The sequence below is a fragment of the Salmo trutta genome, chromosome 18, assembly GCF_901001165.1.
Source record: "Salmo trutta chromosome 18, fSalTru1.1, whole genome shotgun sequence".
NCBI classification, from domain to species: Eukaryota; Metazoa; Chordata; class Actinopteri; order Salmoniformes; family Salmonidae; genus Salmo; species Salmo trutta.
In genome coordinates this window covers 28,238,450-28,259,218 of record NC_042974.1, presented here as the reverse complement: position 1 = coordinate 28,259,218, position 20,769 = coordinate 28,238,450, and the positions used below count along the sequence as shown (strand labels likewise).

Sequence of the window (20,769 nt, the reverse complement as noted above, 5' to 3'; positions counted from 1 at the left end):
AACCCCCATGGTTAGAGCTCACTGCTGCTTTCAAGTAGCTGAACGTGGTAATATACATACCTGTTTGTTGTACTAGACCCATTTCCCCTGCCTTGACTAGCTGTAATCTCAATTATCATCCTCCTAAATTGCCTGTAAGAGCATGGTCTGGTCTCTCAAACGCCTGCCCTTGCTTGCCCATTTCACCAGTATCATGCAAATACATGCCAGTGTTTGCCTGCCTAACCTGGAGTGGTCTTTCGGTCCCAGAGAATGAGGAGCAGAGTGAAATTGTAGTTGAGAAGGTTGCCTGCCCATGGAGCTGCCTTACTAACCCAGCTGCTTTAGTGGGAGCAATCACAATTTCCCTATGTTGACAGTTGTGCCAAGCAGACGTTACCAGACATAGATTTGTTGCTCTTCAAAACTATCCTCAAGTTTTTCCTTTCCACAGTGAAAGAAAGTGAGAAATTAAATGGCTTTAGTGTACAGATTAAGTCATTCAAATTCCTAACTGTTTATAGATAATTGGCAGATGAAAGAGTGGTGCATGTATGCAGTCTTCTATCTTTAACATCTCTCTGTCAGGTGTGGCCTCTCTCTTCTTCTCTCTTCTTTCCCCCCTTCCCATTATGTTGTTAATCTGAGGTAACAGATTTTGATTTCAGCCTTCAAAGCACAATATCCTTTCTATGCCCCCAACTTGAAACACTCATTCCCTCAATACATCTGGAAACGCATCACAACAATTCTGTCAATGCAATCTATTGATACAGCATGGAGAGGGTTATTGTGTTTTTGAAGGCCAGTGTCCTCTGTGTGTACCAAGTGAGCTGCACAGGATGTCTGTTTATATAAACCACTTGTTGTGAGGAAAGTCTGTCTGTGCCTATGTGTGCGTCTGTGTACATGGCTGTCTGAGTTCAAATAGAGATCCAGTAGTATTGAAGTTAGATGTCTGTACCTATGCCAGATAGGCTAATAATATAACGTATACCCTACAGGGGTCCACAATTACATTCAGCCGTGGGCTGATTTTGAGCTGATGGTCGGGGGGCCAGAACATCCAGTAGTTATAAATCATTTGTAAACTGTAAATTGACTGCAAGAATCCCAAACAGATATAATATTTGAGAAACATTTTTAATTTCCAACCTTGATTACATTGGGATACCATGACATATGCTTCTCTATTTATGTGTGGGAATGCTTCAGAACATATTTCCTAAATTAAAATCCCTTTGAGCTCATTTTCTAGTGATTTTACAGTCTTGGGGAACGTATTTCCTAAATTAAAATCACATTGAGCTCAATTACTGGTGATTTTAGTACAATTACTGGTGATTTTAGTATTTAATTAAAGGTCCATTGCAGCCATTTTTATCTCAATATCAAATCATTTCTGTGTAAAAATGTACTATCTTACTGGGATTGTTTTCAATTAAAATGTTCAAAAAGAAACAAAAATAGCTTCTTAGCAAAGAGCAATTTCTCAAGCAAGAATTTTGCTAGGACTGTCTGGGAGTGGTCTGAGCGGGAGGGGAAAACTTAAAACTAGCTGTCATTGGCAAAGAGCTTTGGATCTTTCTTTCTTATTGGTCTATTTACTAATTTTCTGCCTGATGATGTCACCAGGCAGGCCAAAACTCCATTCCACCACAACAGGCTGAAATTTCAGGTGGTCTTTTCAAACAGCTCTTATACTAAAAGGGCAGTATTAGTCCAACCTCATAGTGTGGGAATTATATTTAAAACACAGATAAATCACGTTTTTGACTGCACTGGGCCTTTAAAAAAAAAAAGTTTTTTTGTTTGTTTTATGCTCAGAAAACTTGGGTAGGGGGGCCAAATTACATCACCCATGGGCTGAATTTGGCCCACGGGTTCCCCAATAGGCGGCTCGTGGGCCAAATTCGGCCCACGGGTGATGTAATTTGGCCCCCCCAAGTTTTCTTGGGGGGGCCAAATTACATCAAATTACAAATTACATCAAAAAACAAACAAAAAAAACTTTTTTTTCAAGGCCCAGTGCAGTCAAAAACGTGATTTTTTGTTTTAAATATAATTCCCACACTATGAGATTGGAATAATACTGCCCTTTTAGTATAAGAGCTGTTTGAAAAGACCACCTGGAATTTCAGCCTGTTGTGGTGGGATGGAGTTTTGGCCCTACACGCCCTACACTCCCATCAGATAAAAGTGACTTTGTAGCGGTCTCTCTAGCTGAAAGCAGTTAACGCTACAAAACTTTGTTGATGAAAACTTGGTTGGTTGGATTCAGAAATAATAGTGTCTTTAGTATCTGTGTGACTGTGGCCTGTCCTGTCCTTGTACCCAGCCTCAAAGGCACTTCCTCTGTCACTCAAACTGAGAGCACCTATCACCTGTCTATATGTACTGATCCTTCCACCTCCCCTGCCGACACACCAACACTCCACTCCGTACTCCACACAACTAGCCGTGAGACACACCATAGAAAGACACACTACAACCACAACCTAGGAGCACTTGCTAACCTCATGGGTTCACCAAAGAAAGTGATGAAGGGTTAAATGACCACCTGAGACCACTGTTTCTTGACCTCTCTCTGTGCCACACCACCTCCCTGACATATGACATTCCAACTGTCCCTTCTATACCTGCCTGTAAATGTCAACAGGAAGAATGGACTAGCGACATCAATCAAGAGTGATGTCAAGAGTGGGGGGGGGGGGGGGGGTTCAGAGAGATGTCCAGGAGAAGAGGTCAGGGTGCTGGACGTGAGTAGGGGTCAGCCATCGGTCTACCACCATCAGGCCTGTTGCTGCTAGATGCCTGCCATCCTCTGTCTGTCCTCCAGCCTGGGAAGCTCCCCCTGGGCATTGCATTCATTCCGTTCTCCCCTGTCCGAAGTGGGGCAACCTCAACCCCACCTTCTCCCTCAGTCATTCACTCAATGTTTTGGCCTCATGTCTAAGTCAGTGTTTAAATGTCAAAATCTGTTCGTTTTTACTTAGGTTTAAAAGTCAATTCACAAATGTTCTGTAGTGTGCACTCATTGATTATGCCATGCTGACTGAGTGTTCACATTTTTCTCTCCTTTTTTTTTGCTTTTGTTGTAGTATAGTCTGTTTAATCCTTTCCCCAGCAGGGTTCGTGGCTGAAACTCTCCCGGCACCTTAGATTGTCTCTGATTATATTAGATTAGTATGATATTCTATACCATTACAAATCAATGTTTAATGCACTGTGTTAATAAAGTGAAGACGATGTATATATCGAGCATATAGCCTGCTTCATCCCAGTGAGATGGTACCCTCTGTAACCCTCTCTCTCTGGCCTTGGACATGATTGATGAAGCTCTCTTGTCTCGACACAGTTATTTAATCATTCCCCGTTATGCACAATCGATTCCTGCAGTAGCAGCTAGGCAGCTTTCCATTATACAACCAGATATCACTCCACTCAACCCCGCTACCAGTCTCTATACAGTCTCCAGCGACTCACCCGAAACCAATAGTTCAAATGTCCCTTTTATCTTATGAGCAGATTGCTTTCTTTTTCTGTGAGGTTTTTATTTCCTGCATAGGGTTTTTTTGCTCACCTCGAGCTCTAACTCCTTATATTGAAAGATAAGACTCTTAAATAATTGTATTTTTTTACTCTTTTTCAATTTTTTCCTTGATGGACATCCTTGCATTGGGCTGAACAATATAAAGGCTATTGGTTTTGCGTGTGATTGAGGCCATATATATTTACAGGTCTATTTGTGCTGACATTAACTATCTAATTCATATACACCTAGCCCTACATGGGCTGTTTGTATATATGATTTTCGGCTACGGACTGCTGACGGTTTTCTCTCAATGCAACCTAACCTCTTATGCAGTAGCCCTTTTGAGCATGCTCCAATCTCTATCAGCCAGCACCTGTCGCTCTGCCTGCTAGCGCTGCTTCGCCCAATCAGGTGGCTTCACCTGCTGCTTTGCAGTCTCCAGAGCCCACCCCCGTAGCCCCTGAACCCACCCCTGAGAGGTAATGCTGTGTGGGTTGAACATTTTGTCTGTTGTGGTTTCATTGTCCTCTGCCAACTGAGTGTTCTTCCTTTTCTTTGGTATGTACCTATATGTGTGTGTGCACTTTCATTGAGAGTGACTGTTTTGTTCTGATGTCTCACTTTTCCCATTTCGACTGTTTCGATGTGATTGATTGAACATTTATTGAAATGTGTGTTTTTGTTTTTATGTTCCAATTAGACTTGGAAAACCTTGATTGTACTACATGAGTGGTTAGGTAAAAGGTTTCATGAGCAGCATGCATTTTAAAGTGGCTTTGGGTTTAGTACATTCACAGGGGAGAGTGTCCATATTCAGTGTCCAAGGTAAGTCAAACAGTCTGATGCTGTGATCATCTGGACTGTGTGGAAACTGAGGAGAGAGACACTGGGAAGACTTGCCATGTCTGTGAGCGGTGTGAGAACAGAGAGCCTCAAGGCAGTGGAGTACTGTAGTCATGCAGAGCGAGTCTGCCAAACCCATCATCCTTTAACCCTTAACGTCATCATCATCATAACAATCTATCCATCTTAAACGTGTTTTTTATTTGACCAGCCTTAATACAATACAACAATGACCGGGGCCTGTGCAAGCTGTTGCTTCTATGGTTGGTCATCACTGCTGCCGCCCCCCCCCCCCCCCCCCATAGGAAGCAGACAGTTCTGTCAAATCTAGAGAGAGTTTGCAGAGTGAACACAGTCAATATGTCACACAAAGAGTTCCCCAAATTCCCTTTCCTAGTTCCCCCAGAGCACGACCTCCCTCTCTTGATCCTTCCTGGCTGTTTTAACTCTACTCTGTCCTCTGCAGCGAGCAGTCACCCCCAGCCACCCAGACACAGCCAGTGGCCCCTGAGGCCCCTGCAGTCCCCTCTGGGGCACCCCGCCACCTGACGCATGCAGCCTCCCATATCTCGTCTGCTCTGATTACACAGTCTAGGTACAGTTGTCACTCAATCACTCCCCCTGTCCCAGTTTCTACCTTTTATGTCAGTCAGGAGATAGGCCAATGTGTGGATTTGGTTGAGATAGGAGGGAGAGAAGTAGGTACAGATGCTCGTACATATTTGCTATTTTGTGGGGGGCCAGAGAAGAGGTTTGTGAGGAATATGGATTGGGTTGGGAGAGCTTTATTTTCTGATGCTGAAATAGTGGATGTAAGAGTATACCGGGTGTAAAACAGGATTTATTTGGATTGTCCACAATAGATGATCTATAGATGCTCAAACTATTAGCAAACTACCAACTGCAAGTCAGTTTATATGCAACAGCTTGCTAGGGTTGGCGAATAACTCTCTTCGACATAATTACATGAGCCAGATATTGCATCTTGGTGAAATACCCCAGATCACCCCATTGGACCTCGGAACCTTCAATGGGGGTGTCTGAGATCATTTTCTTAGACTACTGGATTAGGGTTTTGGACCATCGAGAGGCATGGTGTCTATACTACTTTATTGGACCCTCCGAAAAATATTTTGGACCATCACAGCAGATTAAATGAATTTCCATGTAAATGGACAATAAAGTATATCATATCGTATCCATGAATGGTGGTTTGTCAGTAGGATTAAAAATCACATAAAAAAATAGTGTCCCATCTACTTGCAGGGTACCACGAAAGGCCATACGTATTGAGATTGGGCTGATAGGATAGTTATTGTTAGTGGGCAATTTGTTGACAGTTAGTTGAACATGTATAAAACATCTACTAAGGACTCTCCAACTAAAGTGTTACCTTCTATTTTGCATTACAGTGTAGTATTTCAGAGGGTTTAAGATGGCATAAGAAATTCTAAGTTCTCATTGTGTATGTGGAGGGAATTGGAGTGAGCCCTAAACCGTCTCTCAGACCTCTCTTGTTGGCTCTCGTTAAGAAACAAGGTTTATAAGCAAGGGCCACCGCCCACCTCTGCGCTGGAGGCTCTGTCAATCACCCCAGTGTTCCGAACCAGCACTTTGCCCAAACGAAAGCGCACCCTGCCCTCTGGGAAACCCAAGCACCTGAGGTACACACACACCTGGACAGACTGACACAGTGACAGAGAGACTGACCACGTCACAGACAGTGGGGTGCAGAGTTGCTTAGGTACGTGGGATAGGGGACAGGAGGGTAAAAAAAAAAGTCAACTTTGGGACACTAGTCGGATCAAAGGCGCAAGGCCATGACTGCAGCGTTGCTTCATTCGCATTGGCCATGTTTCATAAGAAAATCGGATTATTTACATTTGTCGCAGCATGAAAAGTGGTGCAAAATGAACTGCGACAGCCCCAATTGGATACATGCTATTTTATGGGACAGCAATAGGTCGGTGCAACTTTTTTGCTCGCCTGCACCGGGTCCAACTTCTCTCCAAAAGCTCTTTGCATTAGCTCTCTCCATTACAGCTGAATGGATAGGAAAATGTCCATGAGGCTTGATGTGCAGACTGTACACTGCAGATTGTCTAAAGGGACAAGCAGAGGAATGTAAGCTCATGTGGGGGTTTGGCAGCATTTGCGATTGCTGACTGAAGTTTTTGTTTGACTAATTTGCACCTCTTTCTCCACAATGTCAATATTCCCTTCACAATTATTAATGGTTAGATATGTTTGACCCCAATATAAAAAAAATCTATTTTAATGCTGAATGTAGCTAACATCACGCTGAGGTTGACTTTTCTGACATTCCATCTCTCATCTAGAATTTGCAGGTCACCCTGTTTCTTCCATTAACACACGTACAAAATCCCCACAGGCCCGTTCAAGTCTGGACCTTTGCATGTCAGAGTAAGGAACAGCGTACTCTCGGAGTTGGTATTAATGGGCTCTGTTCAACCTGTGAAGGCCACATAATTAGTGATATGAGAGTAGTTCACGCGGTAGTGCACATAGTAGTCCAGTTAGTGATTGTACCACCTTGTGTGATGGCGGTAGCTCCTCTATCCCACGCTCTCCCATGCTCACTCTGCACGTCACTGCTCAACTGCATGCTCACACACTGGCTTGACTAATTATGATCTGGGGGGGGGGGGTAGTTTGTCATAGAACAGCAGAAGGGCGTAACACTTGGATGTTAATCACAATCATTTGTATCTTGCAAATCAGTGATGTACTAAATCGTTATCTATGGCTGTGATGCACCATTCTAGTCCACTACTCAATGGCTAACTGGTGGCTACAGGCAATAGCAGCTGTTGATCGATGTAATGCTTCATAGTACAATAGCTGAAAGGGTCATATTATGTGGGCTAGAATGCTGTCGAATCTGGTACAAATTGAACACAATTTAAAATGTGACACTTATCACAAAAGATGACTATTTTCTGTGCTCGTATAATACCCTCTGATTTGTCAGTGTCTATAAAATGACCTGTTTTGCTTTGCATAACAAGGGGGTTTATGCTACTTATGACTCAATGATCCCCAAGGTTGTTTGGTTCAGCCAACCATTGTACAGGGTCAATTATTTTTTTTGTATCAACAGCTGTGTTTAAATAACGAAAGAAATGAAATCTAACCTTTAATTTAATAGTGGTATTTTATAGGGATCTCCTGGAGCCAGTGTGTTTACCACAGTTGCTTAAAACTGTGAAGGCTATATCAACTCATGATGTGCAGTGAAGGGTGGTTTGAAGTGAATTCATCTCGCCTGCATGGTAGTGTGTTTTTGAGAAGTGGTCCTGTGGCTCACTTGAAAGTTTCCTAATAATTGTGTCATTGAAAAGAAAACAATGTGGGTTGGATGTGTTAACTGATGTTACCAGGTGTGTGTGTGTGTGTGTGTGTGTGTGTGTGTGTGTGTGTGTGTGTGTGTGTGTGTGTGTACAGTATCAATATAGTTTCCTTGAATGATGGGGATAAATACAGATATGGTATGTAGGAGCTTAGATGTGTATTGATTTGGTTTGGCAATGTTAGGATCATGGATTTTCAGAACCTGTTTAATTTTGTCTCTCTAGGATATATATATTTTTCCTTTGTGTGTGAATGTGTGCTCTCACAAAGGTATTGCTATGAAACCAAGTTCACCTATACTTCAAAGAGACTGCTGATTGGGTGCTGCCCTTTCTTCGAAAGCTACACAGCTGACTCTGTGGTCAAACTAGGCTGACTGACTAGCAGTTAGAATGAAACTGCTGTAATCTGATAATGTTACAATATGTGAGAAATCCGAAGACTCTTGCTTTCCTTCAGTAAACAGTGGAGAAAAGTTACATCTGCACATGCAATATTTAAAAAACGGATGCCATTATCGGAAACGAACTCCTTGGGCAGCACGGCATCATACAGGTATAGGTGTACATGGCCTTCATCCAAAGAGCTATTTTTGACCCCTGTTTTTGACCCTTGACCCTTTTTGTTTCTGATGCGTTATAGCTACAGCCTGCAACAGTCTGCCCCTGGTTACAGCTCCCAGTACAAATCCTCAGTCTCCAGGTACTTCTGTGGGGAAGTTTATCCAGATGCCACTCTCCATAGAACATCTGGATAGTGTGCTTCCTTCCCTTATTGTCAACATAACTTCACTTCCGGAATAACACACCCTTATTCCCCTCCCTCTGTTTTTAGCTCGAAAGATGAAAATCGTGCTTTGACAGTGTTCATTTTAACCTACGTTTTAACCTCCCCTTTCTTACAAATATGTCAAAACCTGCTTCTCTCCTCTCAAATGAAATCTGTTGGCGACTCTGTGAATCTCTCTCACTGCCATAACTGAGGCTCTCTGTTCTAACACTGTTTCTCTGATACCAGGCTGTCTTTCTCTCTCTCTGTGTGGGTCTCTGCTATATTAAACTCCCACTAACCTTTGAGTTAAACGTGTCTGGTGAAGTGGAGGAACTCCAGGTAAGACTCAAAACATATGTGGACACTCAGTCAGGAAGGAGAGGGGTGGCTGTCCAGCATTCAGCGCACTAGGTTTAATCGTGAGGCATAGTGCTAAGTCTCCTTATTAGTAATTGGTACTTGTAGTACAGTTTCCCAGTTTAGATTGTTATATTGTCTAAACTATGACAGAAAGCAGCAGAACTGATAATCAGACTAGTAGAGATATGTTTCCGTCTAGGTGGTGATGATGTCACTCAGCTTCTTGTTTATCCTTCTGCAGCCAGTATGGCCAGGCTCCCCCCATGCAACAAGCCCCTCCCATGTACCAGGGGCAATCCATGTACCAGGGGCCTCCCATGCAGCAGGGGCCTCCCATGCAGCAGGGGCCTCCCATGTACCAAGGGCCTCCCATGCAGCAGGGACCTCCCATGTACCAGGGGCCCCCCATGCACCAGGCCCCGCATATGCAGCAGCCTCCCATGCAGCAGCCTCCACACATGCAGCAGCCTCCTCACATGCAGCAGCCTCCTCACATGCAGCAGCCTCCTCACATGCAGCAGCCTCCTCACATACAGCAAAGCTCCATCCAGATCCCTGTGGGCCCACCCCCACCCAAGGTGGTCAGCACCGCCTGCATCGTGCCAGGTAGTTACAGCAGGTGGCGCTGTGTGACCATTTGTATGTGTGTTAACAATATGGATAGTGTTGACTTAACCGGGTGTCTCTTTGGGTCATAGCTCCTGCCCCTGTTCCACCCCAAGCCGCCGCCCCTGAACCCCCCTCCAGCAGGCCCCCCTGGATCACTGACGACTCTTTTGCCAACAAGTTTGACCCCAGCAAGACCACCAGCACCAGCATGAAAGTGCCTGCTCTACCTCAGAGTGCCCCACCAGCACCGGTCTATATCCCACACCCTGGCTCTGCCCACACCCCTCACTCTGCCCCAAGCCCTGCCTATAACCCAAGCCCCGCCCCCTACAACGCCACCCCTGCCCCTTTCAATCCCGTTGCCCGGGGCGTGGCCCAAAGGGCGGAGCGCTTCGCTGCCAACAGCAACAGAGCACCCCTCTGTGGAGCCTGCAACAACATGATCAGGTAACAACAACAATACACTGAGTGTACAAAACATTAAAAACACCTTCCTAATATTGAGTTACACCCCCCCTCCCCTTTTGCCCTCAGAACAGCCTCAATTCATCGGCGCATGGACTCTACAAGGGGTCGAAAGCATTCCACAGGGATGCTGGCCCATGTTGACTCCAGTGCTTCTCACAGTTGTGTCAAGTTGGCTGGATGTCCTTTGGGTGGTGGACCCTTGTTGATACACACGGGAAGCTGTTGAGCGTGAAAAACCCAGCAGCGTCACAAACCGGTGGACTTGGCACCTACTACCATACCCCGTTCATAGGCCTTCAAATCTTTTGTTTTGCTTTTTCACTCTCTGAATGGCACACATACACAATCCATGTCTCAATTGTCTCAAGGCTTAAAAATCCTTCTTTAACCTGCCTCCTCCCCTTCAGTGGATTTAACAGGTGACATCAATAAGGGATCATAGCTTTCACCTGCTTTCTGTTGTTACAGGGGACCCTTCCTGGTGGCCTTGGGTCGATCCTGGCACCCAGAGGAGTTCAACTGTCACTACTGCCACACATCGCTGGCAGACTGCAGCTTTGTGGAGGAGCAGAACGCAGTGTACTGTGAGAACTGCTACGGAGAGTTCTTTGCCCCCACCTGTGCCCGCTGCAACACCAAGATCATGGGGGTAAGATGACAGACCCAAACACAGACAAGTACAACGTGCACACAGTCACTTTGTGCGTGCATACACCTACACATACACCCACACAATAACCTTTTGTCCCTGCATTTTTTGGTGTGCAGGAGGTGATGCATGCTCTGCGGCAGACATGGCACACCACCTGCTTTGTGTGTGCTGCCTGTGGCAAGGCCTTTGGAAATAGCCTCTTCCACATGGAGGACGGGGAGCCCTACTGCGAGAAAGGTACTTTAGATCAATGGAATAGCATGGCACATAATGAAAAGCTCCATGCATCAAATGTTTCCTTTAGAGCCCAAACTAGCTCCTGTATGTTTGTCATAATGTCCTCTGTGAAAACAGCTTCTGCAACTGAACTACATTGGAATTATATACATAGAGACATTTTTTTTTTACGCATGTAACTTTGCTACTGTTTGCACTTTGCTAGTGTTTTCACAATCTATGCTTTCTCTTCCAGATTACATTTCACTCTTCAGCACCAAGTGCCATGGCTGTGACTTTCCAGTAGAAGCTGGAGACAAGTTCATTGAAGCACTGGGTCATACTTGGCACGACACCTGCTTTGTCTGTGCGGTAAGAATGACTACAGCGCTGTACAATAACCCATGTTCCTGCTGTATAAAACGGTTATTATTCAGATCTCTTGGGACTACACCAAAAAAATATTGCTTTGTGACATTCACAATTATGTCCGTCTCCCACAGGTGTGCAATTTGAACCTGGAGGGCCAGCCCTTCTACTCCAAGAAGGACAAACCCCTGTGCAAGAAGCACGCTCACGCCATCAATGTGTAGATGCTCCGTCTGCAGTTTTATGGGGTGGTGGGCAGGTGCTTACGTAGCTATGCCCAAGCCTTGGCAAAGAGCCCTGTAGAGGGCATTGATGCCAGTCAAAATGATGAAAAACACAAGATGAAGATGATAGCAACAAGATTGACTGTTCAGTAAACTGATCAATCAGGCGTGACAAAATTTAAGTATTTTCATTGGTACTGAAATTCAAGACAAAACGGCCTAAAATGCTGCAGCCCCCCCCCCCAAAAAAACATGTGTTACGTTTGTGTTTATTAATATCACTTACAAATGAATTATATTATATCAGAGAATACTGATGTAAATTCTTTGCTACTCCACTCAGGTCCTGGAGGGCCTCAATCCAGTGAGGCTGGAGGAAAAGCCTTAGCAGCCTACAGACACAGGCAGACTGAGTGGAATAGCAGGGCAATCAGTAAATAAGATACCTTATTTCACAGGAACACTGTGTGCTTTGTTTTGAATGGAAAAACCCAAATAGCTTGCAGTGAATGTAATAAGACCGTTTTAGTTTCACATCCAGTAGATTTAACATGATGATGCCTCACGCTGACCAACAGAGCACAGAACGTGAACCGATGAAGTACACTGTAGCATGACACATTCAGGCCTACGAGTACTGTTTGATTTCAAAGAGGTATTATTAAAGTGACAGTTTAGTAAGTGATATTTATTGCATCTTTGGCAAAGTGTTATTTATTTACATAGAATAAAACGGAAGTATAACATCCATGGATGTTTTATATTGCTGATCAAACAAAACAGTTATATTTGGACTTTTGCTGAATTATTTAGTTTTGTATGCATGCAGTTGCATCATACAGAGGTTCAAAGTATTATATGAAGAACCTGTCATTCACTCTTTCATCCTGGATTTATTTATTTATTATATACAAAGTTGGTGCTTTGTTACATTATGATACAGTAATACTATACCAACTTTGGGGATCCAGGTAGAAGATGAGACAACACTTTGGCTATATTTGAACACTTTATGGGGAAGGGAAGTTAGGTTTTTGGAATGTGTCTCATAAACGGGATTTGCTCCTGACTGGAAATCAAGGAACCACTCTGTGTCTTTTATAGTATGTAATGGGAATTTTGGGGAGGTGCACGGATGGTGGACCAGAGCCAGATGGATATGTCACAATGGGCCACCGGACTACTGTGTCTCCGCGGCTTTGGTCTCTGAATTGCGCTTAAGGGAGGCAAGCTCTGGCCTGGGGTCTTACAGATACATTTTACACAACAGATGTCTATGTATGGTGATATGCCATACACCACGTATGAAGCGCTTCATTTAAACAACAATGTATAGGAAATATCTGTCAAGGCCAAAAACAGCCAAACACAATCATTTCTCTCTCACTAGCACACACACACCTTAAAGGTCAGTTGAGACAGTGTGCTTGTCTACAGACTTTATACTTTCAGAGTTTATTTTATACATCTTTGTGTATTTTCTGTGTTTGTGTCAGTGTGTGTGCATGCATGAGTTTTGTACATGATTGTCAGTGCATGTCTACTGAGGCAACATCAGTATTAGTTATGTATCTGTGCCACTAGAGTAGCAAAGCATACTGTGATTTTACATAACACTGAGAACACTACACTGAGTACTTTTGATATGCATACTGTATGTGTGTAGATCAACTGGTAAGAAAAGCACAGTCAGTGCCAGTTAAGAATAAACCTTACATGGTACCATTGGAGGGAAATGAAGACAGGCTTGAATTGTTGCTAAATAGTTGTTTACTGAAAGTTCAGCGTATTGAAACTAGTTGTATAGTTTCCAACCACTAGAGTGCAACAGAGTGTTGACACCATTCTGCTACTTGGCATGCGTCAGACACTAGTCACTACATAGTACACTCACTGTATGTTCCCTCTGTCCCCACTCCAGCAAACACTACAAAGCCATTTGTCACCCCTGTGGACTTTGTATCCAACAGTTCAATGTCAAGCTTTTTTCCAGGCCTCATGTATCAACCAGCAATGTCATTACACTAACTCCATAATCAGAAATTGTGGACAGCATAGGGAAAACAATTGTTAGGATTATTTAGATGGTTCCCCTTTAAAATAAAAAAAAGAAGACTGTTGAGTCAACATGATGATAGAAATGCTGTGCATCCCATTGAGGCTATTTTTAGACAATCAAATATAGTGTATTTTGTGTCACCTGGTATCTGAAGGACCATGTCAGCAGCCCAAAATGTCAATATCACTGGTTCCAATGCTCACACGTTTCCTCTGTAGTCAACATTGGCTATAATAACCCTATGAAAGAATAGATAAGGACATATTTAAGGAGGACACAGTTTTATAGAATTTCACAGTCCATTCCCAAATGACTATAACTTCTCTCTGCCGTCAGGCATTCATTCCATTTAGGTAAGAGGTCTCTGGTGCATCTCTGTCCTCTGTAACGAGAGACTTAAGTAGCCTTCATCGTTCTCTTCACTCTTGACACTTCCCTCCCTCCTGGCTAGTTCTCACTAAACAGTCTATATGGCACACAGGTTACTTTGCTATGACACTGCATTAAGACAGTCCTTTTCAATTTCAGGCTGCTGAATGGTCTTTTAGATGTTGGTTCACACATTATTTCTGTTTGTACTGCTGTTTAGTAAACACTTGTGAGGCTGCAAGATGTATATCCAATGTGCAAAAGGGATTGCTTCTTCTTCCATGTTCTGTGTTTTGATCGGGGAAGGTATTTTTTTTAGAGTAGTATTTTTGTTTTAGAATGGGTATATACTTGGCATGAGATAACAACCACACTCTTAAATCCGATCATTGAGTTGCTTATATGTTTTTGAAGCAGTAACTGAAATACGGCTTTGATCTTTGAGTAGTTGTAGGCCGTCAATGTTTTTTTTCTTTGGCATGGACTGTGTGGGAGGAATAGGGTGGTTGTCATTGTTCTGTTGTACATTATTAATAACACATGAATTAGTGGTTCATCTCTTGCTGCATTTGTACTTAGAACCCTATTGTCTATATAGACAAGGTCTTTTTATGTGGAACGTTGATGTGTTTGGATTGTAACCCCATATTTCAAACGACTCACCCTGCCTGGCCTACCATAACACTAACTATACTTAGAAATAGGAACACGTTTTATGCATTGCTTTATTTAGTGAAATGCATCTGACTGTTATCAGAACAGAGTTACATGGAGAAAGGATATACCTTGACGATTGAAGAATTTAACAGGAGTCTATCGGGGTGTGTGTGTATCTATCTTGGGAAGGAAATGGGCTTGATTTCGTCTCTCTTGAGAACTTCCTGGATTGGACAATGTTTGAGGGGCCTTAATTTATGCATGCTGTAGCCTATTAAATACCATGACCTTAATTTATATTGTTCAGCAAAGACTACGAATCACCATTATGTTTTTGTTTTACAACCACAAGTATGCCTGTATTACCAGAGTCAATGTTGATAGGCTGCTGGTATCTCTAGATCTCTAGGGGGTCGTTCCACAAAATGGGTGCCTCTTGCGTCCGTTTGATATTTAAGTAGAACTTGTGCAACAATATTACATTTTAAAAGCCTGTTATATTAAATGAAGTGCCCTTTTAATACAGACCATATGGAGAATCCAATAAATATATCTATTTTTTTATGTGAATAAAGGCTACCTAAAGTGCCAAAATTCAGCATTTTGACGCCCCTCCATCAACCCTGTGTCACTTCTTCTAGGAAGATTTCAACCCACTTACTCAAAACATTTGTCACCATCATTGTAAAGCCCTAGTAATTTTTGTTGCTTTGACAAAGTAATTTGAAGATTATTTATTTCATGTGATTATTGATTAATTTACGCCTGTCCCTCATTTTGGTGATCCCTGTTATGTGAACTGAACTTTTGTTTTAATATGGTGAAACTATTTCTTTTAAAATATTTTTTTAAAGAAACATTTATCATTAATTGTCAAATCATAGTTTAAAAGCAGGTGATATGGTTTGACTATTTTTGGCCATTTTCTGGTGTTTTGTGGTGGGAAACTGAGCAGGTCGAACATAACACGTCAACCCTGTTACCCATAGATAGACAGGCTAGAAATGTTTTAGCTATTTCATTTTTTTTTTCTTGTGAAGCTGATATTCACTTGCCACTCCCTGTTGCACAGAAGCATCCATTCCCCCTGTCACAAGGGGATTCATGGCTGATTTCAAAAGAAATAGTCAACCCTGTTACTTTATTTTGATTTATTTGGCACTTTAATAGGCCCTTTCTATAGTCATTTTTGTTATTTAAAAAACCTCTTGAGATGAGAACATGTTTTTTATGAATTTGAACATGTCCTCTTGACAATGTTAAACTTTGGTGAAATTACACTTCTCAAAAGGCACTGAATTGGTGGAATAACCCTAGGATGGTTTGAATCTTTGAAATTTGTCAATAAACATTTTATTTCACAACGTTGTCTTTCACCTTGATTTATTATTCCACTTCCTTCTCACCCTTATTCTTCCACTTTCTTCTCACCTTTATTCTTCATATCCTATCCTCTTCATCTATCTCCTCCTCCACCTTTTTATTCTCCATATCATCTCTCCTTTATCCATGTTTTTCAATCCCTCTTATGTCCACACTTTGTCCACCTCTTTCTCAATTTTCACCATCTATCTGCTTCTCCAGTTTCTCTATATACCTCTCAAGCTCCATCTCCTCCCTCTCCTCTCCACGCTTCTTCCCTGATTTGTTTTACTCTCCACGCTCTTCTATTTGTGAGTAGACTATTGTATGCATGTGTCAAACAAACACAAATATACTGTAGTAGATTAGGGCAATGAAAAATAATAGGTATGTCCATTTACACCAGGGGGCGTCACTGAGGTAATTGGGACATACTTGAACTCTCCATAGAAATACTCCTACCGCAACTCGGTCCCCCTCAAATGGTTGTGCATTCGCTGCAGTGATTGGAAAATTTTGGTCTGTCTACGTGTGCTTCATCAAATGACATAGGCAGAGGCAAAAACAGAGCGAGTAGAGCAGGGCCGACGTTAAACTGCATGTTTGGGAAATGTACACCACATTTTTGCAACTTCAAGACGAAATATAAAGATACAGAGGAGTGCTCGCCCGGAACCAAAAGGATTGCCACATCTGCTGAAGAAAAAGGTGAGGTGGAATGAAATCTAACCAGGCTAGGTTATAAACCTGTTAATTCTGCCCTCGCTTTTGCAGTTATCGTGGAAAAAGTTAGTTTTTGCGTCTGAAAAATAAAACGAGAAAACAAATTAGCTACTGGCTTCATTTTGGAAGTGTATTACGTTTATATTTATTAACTAGTTGGCTAAACATTTTAGCTTCGGTTTAAATACAGCCCCTTGTTTCCGAGTTTGTTTTGAAAGCGAAGACTACCTCGCTAGATTGTTAGCGCTAGCTAATTTTAGCGTAGCCACTTGCTAGTTAGCGAGCTAGCTAAGTATCGAGATACATTTGTTTGGCTAGCTTACTCGTTTGCAAGTACTTCTACTAGCAAACCTGACACTGAACTTTGATATTGACCGAATTGGTTAGTATGTAGTTAGCCAGAGTATTATTTGCTAGTTGTTTAGTTTGAATTGTTTTTATAACTCAATTCACTCATTACGCAATGAAAGTTGTTAGCTAGTTAGCTAGCACAGAGCGGTATCATGTAACTAACGTTATAAGTATCGCTTCCAGAGACATTGCAACAATGTAACACATTTTACTGAGTGGTTGAATGCAATGAGTTTTGGAATCATTTGTATCAAATTTAGATGACAAAATAACACGTTTTTCATTTTCCCTCTGAAAAGTAAGTTCTATTTGAATTGTACAACTTGAAAGCCTAGTAGGCTAGCCTAGTGTTAACTTCATTTATTATACATAGTTAACTAGCTAACGTTAGTTGTTCGCGGATTAAAACTGTACATTGGCTCATGGTAGGCCGACTCGTTGTAATGTAAGTGTGTTTTGTAACAAGTGTTTATCAGATGACAGAGGAGGACAACGTACCACATCAAGTACTGATAACAAGGATTAAGTTGATTAAGCAAATAACCACCCAAATAAGCATTCATCCTGCTCTTTAGTTAGACTTCACGTCAGCTCTCCCGTTTCTGCCAACAACCACACACACAGTTTGAATAAAGGAGTTTCTGGGGGGCTACCATGAAGGTCAATGGATTTTTATTCCCTGTTGACTATCATTGCACGTCGTAAATTGGTCAATCATCGTCATGTGATACAGTCTACAGTGATGGTGTGAAAGTATTGGAGGCAGTGAGACACTTTAAAATCTGGCAATACAAACACCCATACACACACTAGTCAGTAGCAAGAGGTCTGTTTTTTCACAGGGAAAATACCCAGTGTCTCGTCTCTCATGGTGTGTTGGTCGCATACGAATGGGACATTTTTGGCCATGCTTTTCTCGTCTGTGAAAAAAAAGCTGGTTTTAATTTGGGCCTGGAATGGGAGGGCGATGCGTTGTGCTCCCCACCTTCCAATGCTGAAGGCAACTCTGGAGTGAATGGGCTCTGGAAAATAGGGAGGTCAAAAACCAGATGGAAGCCCTGACTGTGAAACTGTCCACTTTTAAGCAGCACGGGGTAGAAGTGAATTTATAAAGGTGGAGAAAAAATGATTGCATCTAAAGTCTAACATTATACATATGCCAGACATCTTTACATTCTGTGGGTTGCCTGGGATACTCCATAAAACAGGCCAATATTGGGGGAGTGAGACTAGGCCAGGAAGAATGGCTAACAAACTAAGCGTGAGGATTTCTCCAGCTATTAAAACCATAATCAAGCACATGACAATAAATGGTCCCTATTTAGATGTATCTGAATGTCTTCATAGTTCATATAGACCTATGCCTAGTTTCTCTAGCAATGATTGTGTACACAGTATCTTGATCAGTGGGCTAACACAGTGATTATAGCAGGAGTCTAGCCCTGCTCTGGAGCTGAGTGTGATTAATTAGCCAGAGCTCTGTAACTGCCTGAAGTCTGCAGAGAACATAATGGAGGGTTAGACAGAAATGGGGATGGGGTTCAGTAAATTGTGCATAATTCAGATATGATTTATGCACAGATCAGAGGTCTGCTCTTTGTCAAGAGGATGTATCTAGCTGGAATTATCTTCTCCTTTTATAATGGAATGATGGGTCATTTGTTTTGTCTCCCATGCCCCTGCTTGACAGCTGCCACTGCAGTTGAACTTTTAAGTAGGCATAGCCTAAATGTTAAAAATCAAGAGATGTTTTTTAATGTACTTTCATTAAGTAGGCTAACCTACATGGTTTCCGTAAAGTCCATGCTTAGTGTGTTGTAGGTGGTGTGGGTAGTAGTGATACTTATTTCCTAGAATGAAGTTGTTTCAGTACTGGAGTCTGTAACGTAAACCAGAACTTGCCTCAAGTGTTCTGAGTGCGGTGAAAGAGAGAAGCAAAACATTCTCAAGCGCTTTTAAATGTACAATGCTTGTTTTTCTAACATCCCTTTATGTTTAAGAGCGTCTTTCCCCTGCCTTGCTTCTGTTGTCCTGCATCCGTCTTTCTCCTCTGAAAGCATTTCCAATCTCATAGGCAGTGAAGGATCAGATTGCTCAGGGAGTCTCTAAGGCTCTCTGGCGAGGTGGTGGAGATGGAGGGAGGGGGTAGCACACGGATCAAGTTTCACATCCCAATGGGTTCCTCTGTCTGCTTTGCCTCCCTGAGTCAACCCCCATTCCTACCCCCCCCCCCCCAGCCTGGAGACAGGGTGGCTGAGCTGTGGAAGAAAACTTACTAGCCCTTTCCCAACAATGGAGAGTTAAAAAAGTAGGAACATTTTAGCTTAACATTTTTTTTAATAGTAACAGCGGCAAGGTAATTGAGGTAATATGTACATGCAGGTAGGGGTGAAAGTGACTAGGCAATCAGGATAGAGCAGTGGTCACCAACCTTTTCTGATAACTGAGTCAAAATGCAAGCTGAGATCTACCGCTCAGATCCAATTCAAACTTAGAACAGCAGATAAAGACTATAAATCTAATGTTTACATCTTCAATGCCCTTGTTGAAGAGGGATTTTCTTTGAACACCTAGGTGTGCAAATGTTTTTCATTCATTTTGATTCGAACAGCCTTTCGTTGACCTGCCTATTTCAGACTGAAACCACCTGCTTGCTGTATGTTTGACACGACACCCCTGTTCTACACGGTTGCTGGATGACTGGCCTTGATGTTTACCATGCAGGCTGCAGTTGTCCTTTTTAATGGTGTTGATCTTTCTTTTAAATACACAGGGCCATCTGAGTGAATATTGTAGAAGAGCTAATGTGAATAGGGCAAGGGACAGATTGTTTTGATGGTAATTTAAAGGTTTTTGTCTTTTAAGGGAGAAAGTGGAGAAGGTCAGAGTTTGTTTACTTAGTTTTATTTGGGGAAATCCCTTCCTGTTTGTGAACCAAGAAAATGTGATTATTTGGGGCCTTGTGATTTATAAAAACATGTGTTGTGTGATGGAGGCCGATCAGCTTCTGAAATAATATGTGGAAGGCAGCTAAAAGAATGGCATTCCTGGAGGATTCAGTAAACCGAGGATGGGTAAGAAGCAGATTATTAGTGTCATGTTTTGTCTTTGTAAAAACAGTTGATATACCTCAGTAATATGCCTAAGGCCTGTGATATGATGCAATGTTGCAGGGCTCTATGCTGACCTTTCTTTACAAGGACTACATGTGCACCCAAGTTGAGAAATGTAGGAGCACAACGTAAAATATTTGAGATAATAAAACTAGAATCCTACATTTTTGATAGGATCACTAGTACTCCTAAATCAAAATTCCAGTTCGCACAGCAAACTGTAGAGCCCTGTGTCAAGATTTGAACATTATTTTCACATTACTCGTTGGTTAAATACAGGAAGAAATAAAACTGAACATTGAAAATATGATATTCTGTAGTCCATATAATTGTTTAAAAAACAGATTAGTTCCCAAAGCTGTTAAGTAGCTATGTCGTTCATTTATCAGCTGAATATCAGCTGTCGGGTGGCAAGAGCGTGATACTCCTCACACAGCTTATTGCTGCATGGAAAGAAATGTGTTCTAATAAGCCCAGCAGCCTGGTCTCATAGGCTAGTAGTAACATAGTAAACGTAAATCCTGGACACTGAAATTAGTATATGTTACGTTTGGTATGGTTACATAAGACAGAAGGTTACTTAAGGAAAAAACAAAAGTAGTGGTTGGTTGGGGTGGATGGGTTTTTTGTATGATGCGAACGTCTAGCAACCCTAAGGTTGCGTGTTCGAATCTTATCACAGAAAATGTAAGCTAATTAGCAACTTTGTAACCACTTACTACTTTTGCACAACATTT

At 42.2% G+C, this 20,769-nt stretch overlaps 2 protein-coding genes and 1 long non-coding RNA gene across 14 annotated transcripts in view; 2 read left to right on the top strand and 1 right to left on the bottom strand.

Annotated features, from left to right (window-relative positions):
- ldb3a (LIM domain binding 3a) overlaps positions 1–15,847 on the top strand; it is a 74,245-nt gene extending 58,398 nt beyond the window's left edge. For 6 of the 10 annotated variants that reach the window (XM_029698210.1, XM_029698209.1, XM_029698207.1 and 3 more), the window contains 7 exons: positions 8,372–8,431; positions 9,102–9,466; positions 9,559–9,916; positions 10,406–10,586; positions 10,706–10,826; positions 11,062–11,177; positions 11,309–15,847. In XM_029698210.1, coding sequence (XP_029554070.1) covers positions 8,372–8,431; positions 9,102–9,466; positions 9,559–9,916; positions 10,406–10,586; positions 10,706–10,826; positions 11,062–11,177; positions 11,309–11,398 — 1,291 coding nt within the window. In that variant the 3' untranslated portion in view covers positions 11,399–15,847. Of the gene's footprint in view, positions 1–4,823; positions 4,953–8,371; positions 8,432–9,101; positions 9,467–9,558; positions 9,917–10,405; positions 10,587–10,705; positions 10,827–11,061; positions 11,178–11,308 lie in introns of all 10 variants that reach the window. The other 4 variants (XM_029698213.1, XM_029698212.1, XM_029698211.1 and 1 more) reach the window with 2 other exon arrangements.
- LOC115153133 (uncharacterized) overlaps positions 1–20,769 on the bottom strand; it is a 34,784-nt gene that overhangs the window by 3,437 nt on the left and 10,578 nt on the right. The window lies entirely within an intron of this gene.
- LOC115153130 (bone morphogenetic protein receptor type-1A) overlaps positions 16,297–20,769 on the top strand; it is a 75,972-nt gene continuing 71,499 nt past the window's right edge. For all 3 annotated transcript variants that reach the window (XM_029698217.1, XM_029698215.1, XM_029698218.1), the window contains exon 1: positions 16,297–16,553. The gene's annotated coding sequence lies outside the window, so the exon portion shown is untranslated. The remainder of the gene's footprint in view (positions 16,554–20,769) is intronic.